General features: G+C 58.7%; 1 protein-coding gene across 1 annotated transcript; it reads left to right on the top strand.

Moving 5' to 3' along the window:
- The first annotated feature begins 315 nt into the window (after positions 1 to 315).
- Positions 316 to 4,130, top strand: RRAS (RAS related). Its single transcript, XM_028529601.2, has 6 exons — positions 316 to 501; positions 2,378 to 2,465; positions 2,579 to 2,681; positions 2,766 to 2,874; positions 3,592 to 3,710; positions 3,785 to 4,130. The coding sequence occupies exons 1-6, from the start codon at positions 349 to 351 to the stop codon at positions 3,867 to 3,869; spliced, it is 657 nt and encodes a 218-aa protein (XP_028385402.1). The 5' UTR covers positions 316 to 348; the 3' UTR covers positions 3,870 to 4,130.
- The last annotated feature ends 276 nt before the right edge of the window (positions 4,131 to 4,406 follow it).

The raw sequence follows: 4,406 nt of genomic DNA, 5'->3' as shown, positions 1-4,406 counted from the left end.
TATTTCCCACCCGTGTGCCGAAAGAATAAGAGCTTGTATTAGCATAGCCCCGCCCCCAGACGGCCCGACAGCCCAGAGCGCGTGGCGCTGCTCAGGGTAAGCAGTTTTCTCATTAGCATATCCCCGCCTCTTTGGAATTCCCCTTCTCAGCGGACCTAATTCGCCAGCCCTTATTAGCATAGCTCCTCCTTTTCCCTGGCCTTACCGCCTCCTTAAGTGTACTGAGACTCGCGTCCTTCTTGCTGGAGCTCATAATTATGCAGTAGGCTTATTAGCGTGGCCCGCCCCTAGGCCCCGCCCTTCTCCCCCCCAGGCGGTAGCGGCGGCGGCGGCAGCAGCGGACGCGACATGAGCAGCGGGGCGGCGTCCGGGACCGGGCGGGGGCGGCCCCGGGGCGGGGGACCGGGACCCGGGGACCCCCCACCCAGCGAGACACACAAGCTGGTGGTCGTGGGCGGCGGCGGCGTGGGCAAGAGTGCGCTGACCATCCAGTTCATCCAGGTAGTGGGCCCCTCACCCGGGCGGGTGTCCCCGGGACCCAGAACGTAGCCCCGGGGAGGATCCCTGAGACCCCGATTTCCCCTGGATCCATCACTGAGACCCTCTTATGAGGCCCTCTACTCTTAGACCCGAAGGACCTACCTTCTATACTCACATCCTGAAACTCACCGACCCTCTCCCCAAAACCCGAGATCCCCATCCCTGCTGACCTGACCCTGAGCACTTCCTAGAGTCACTTTAAGTCCATGAGTCGCCCCAATCAGACCCCAAACCCTCTCCTGTGCCCCTACCCCTATAGATGCCATTCCCCCTCACCCTGAGCCCCATGTCCCCCAAATCCTAGATCCCAGCTTTCTCTCTGTGCTACTCAGAGCCTAACTGGGAGACTGCCTGTAACCAAACCCCTTGAGATGCCCCCAGACTGGATGCTTAGCCCCTTCAGGGACCTCCCCCAGAATCTAGAAATTATGCTCAAACTCTGACCCTGAGGCCTGTCAGATCCAAGAGAGTTCCACGAGATCCTGCCCCTTGGCCATTCCAGAGAGCTCTAGGACCCCAGGTCCTGGGGCTTCCCCATCCCACCAGACCCAGACTTCCACTCTCCCCTAAAGAAAACCAACCACTCCTCTATATTGAGTTCTCCACTCCGCCCCCCTGAGCCCCTCAGAAACCTTGGCTAGCCCCTAATTGTCTCCATGGAAGAAGCCCCCAGATTCTTGACACCCCAGAAATACCTACTCCTGGGGAGTGTCTCTGACCTCATAAATGCATGTCAGAGTCCCTAAGACTCTAGACACACACCTATATCCTATGACAAACCTCCCGAATGTGCCCAAATTACCTTGGGGCGTTCCCCCAGTTCTCACTCCTGAGCTTCTCTGCAGTGGTGCGCTGAAGGCACCCCCTAACCTCCCCCCAAGGCCTCGTCCCTACACCCTCTCTCCAGGACAAGCCCTCACCAAACACCTCCCCAGCAGACAAGATGCAGCCCTGAGCCCCCCAGCTGCCAGATGATCACCCCTTCTCTGCTGAAAATGCACCCCTGCCTAGGAAACCTCCACCTCATTCCCAAAGGGAAACATGCCCGCCTCAGAGAAACCCTAGAAAGGTGTCTGCTCCTGGGATGATACTGCAAACGCCCCTGGGCCCTGTCTCCTCAAGAGACCCCAGCCAGCACCTGCCTGGGAGCCTCTGCCGGAGTAAAGAAAAGCTCCCTAACCCAGGGCCCCTTGTCCCAGGGGCAGACCCAAAGCGGTCAAAGGCCTGGCTGGAGACAGGCAGGACCCAGGCAGGAAGGGAGGGGCCCAGCCTTCGGGCGGGGTAGTTTCTCTGCAGTTGGATTGGAACCCGGACCTTCCCCTGGGAGGAGACACTGAAAGCTGCCCAGGAGGAGGAGGAGGAGGAGGAGGAGTGGGAGGAGGGGAAAAAAGGGAAGGAAAAGAGGAGGAGGGAGAGATAGACACAAGCAGATATTCTGGACAATAAGGCTCCCAATAACTGAGCACTTACTATGTTCAGATGATGTGTTAAATGGATTTTCCTGAATCTCATGAACACTGGATTAAATGGAGGGCTATTTTTATCCTCATTTTCTAAATGAGGAAACTGAGGTTCCGAGAGGGGAAGTGATTTGTTCAATGCCACACAGCCAGGAGGTGATCACCATGTGGGAGATGTACTTTATACCAGAAAGAGAGAGAGGTCCAGGAGAGCCTCAGAGGTGAGACGGGGTGGGAGGGGGGTGAGAGGTACAGAGAGCCAGAAGGAAGAGGGTAGAGCCAAAGAGAGGGGGGCAGAGAAAGGCAGGCCCCAGGGACAGGCTACGCCATCTGTGCAGGGGCAGTAGAGTAACAGTGTCCTCTCCCCACCCCACTAGTCCTACTTCGTGTCTGACTATGACCCCACCATCGAAGACTCCTACACAAAGATCTGCTCGGTGGACGGCGTCCCCGCCAGGCTGGATAGTAAGGGCGGCAGAGAGTGGATGGGGGGGGGGCGGGCGTGGCAGGGCTGAGGGTGCATGGGGATGGCCAGCAGGAGCCTTGTCCACATGGTAACTTTCTCCCTCTCCCTGCAGTCCTGGACACTGCGGGCCAGGAAGAGTTTGGCGCCATGAGGGAGCAGTATATGCGTGCTGGGCATGGTTTCCTGCTGGTGTTTGCCATTAATGATCGGCAGAGGTGAAAGAGAGGAGCAGGGTGGTGGGGGAGCCGAGGGGACCCGGGCTAAGCAGCTGGACCTCACCCTTCTGGCTTCTTCTGCAGTTTCAATGAGGTGGGCAAGCTCTTCACACAGATCCTCCGAGTCAAGGACCGAGACGACTTCCCCATTGTATTGGTTGGGAACAAGGCAGATCTGGAGACACAGCGCCAGGTCTGGGACACTCCCCCCCACTCCCCAGGGGGACTCCGGCTCAGCCTTGGAGGCACCTCCTGCCTCCCCTCACATCAGCATCCTGCTTCCTCCATTGTTCTGCAGCTCACTAGATGTGTGGCCCCTGAGTCGGACCTTCTGTGTCCCCTGCATTGCCCACAGGCGTTCCCAACACAGGAGGCTGGATGGAAAGAGGGCTCCATCCTTGCCTCTTGTTCCCACCAGGATCCCTGCTGCCACAGCCCCCCGTTTCCCCCCTCCAGTGCACTTCCCCCTCGGATCCCCTCCCCTGCTCCCAGCCCTCTGTGGCTCCGAGTTGCCCCTAGGAAACAAAACGTGACTCTTCCACCTGGCGCTGGAGGCGGTCTCGTCCCTTCCTTTCTCTGCACTCACCACTTCCCCCCACTAACCCGCAGACTGTGGGATTCCCATACAGAACACATCTTTCAGAGGAAGCCTTGGGGATTTCCAGCCCTGGGCATTTGGCTCAGGCCTCCGCCTGAACACTCAGACATCTCAGGAGGGCAAACCTCTGTGCCGCCTCCCCTGACTCCTTAGATGGCGCCGAGTCCCCTGCGCATCTCCCACTAAGATCCCTGTAACTTTCCCTCTCTGGTTGAAACCCCACTGTGTGTAAGCCCCCACTCCAGCACACAGTGTGTCTTTCTGCCCCCTCCCACTGAGATGTACCCTGGCTCCTCCCTGTGGCCCCCTCAGGTGCCCCGATCGGAAGCCAACGCCTTCAGTGCCTCCCACCACGTGGCCTACTTTGAGGCCTCGGCCAAACTGCGTCTCAATGTGGACGAGGCCTTCGAGCAGCTGGTGCGGGCTGTCCGGTGAGTGGACCCCCCCTTCCTGTCATCCCAGTTCCCAAGCCCTGGGGCCCAAACTCACCAGCCTCTTCCCACAGGAAGTACCAGGAACAAGAGCTCCCGCCCAGCCCACCCAGTGCCCCCAGAAAGAAGGACCGGGGCTGCCCCTGCGTCCTCCTGTAGCCTGGGCATCAGAGGAACTACCAGCACAAGTTCTAGGGACCAGCTGCCCCTGCCAGGCCTCAGTTTCCCTACCTGGGTCTCCCAGGATACACTACACCCCCACCCATAATTCCTGGCCTCAGGGCCAATGCCACTGTGTGCCTTCTGCCAACGCCTCCTTCCCCCACCTGAGCCCCTGCTGGGGGTGAGGGGCTCCCGGGCATCCGGGTCACTGCTGTATATAATCCCGCCCCAGAGAAATAAAGGTCACTGCCAATGTCAGGAAGTGCTTTTGTACAAGGGAAAAGGGCTAGGGGAGGTAGGTGAACTCAGGGTATACACACTGGAGCCTCTACCCACCTAGAACCCTTTGTTTTATAGGGCAGTGGCCACAGAGCACAAGGGGGGCTAGGTGTCTGGACGCCCCCCCCCCCCACCGTCCCACTTACCCTTCAACAGGGCCATTCCACCCTTTTCGGTCTCAGTGGGCATTTGTTGGGATGAGGTTTGATGTTTGAAAGAGAATTTTTTCTGTTACATTCTAAAACTGCACTGTCC

The sequence above is a fragment of the Phyllostomus discolor genome, chromosome 12 (genome assembly GCF_004126475.2).
Source record: "Phyllostomus discolor isolate MPI-MPIP mPhyDis1 chromosome 12, mPhyDis1.pri.v3, whole genome shotgun sequence".
Taxonomy (NCBI): Eukaryota; Metazoa; Chordata; class Mammalia; order Chiroptera; family Phyllostomidae; genus Phyllostomus; species Phyllostomus discolor.
Note: the sequence above shows the minus strand (reverse complement) of the source record. Positions and strands in the feature narration are given on the sequence as shown.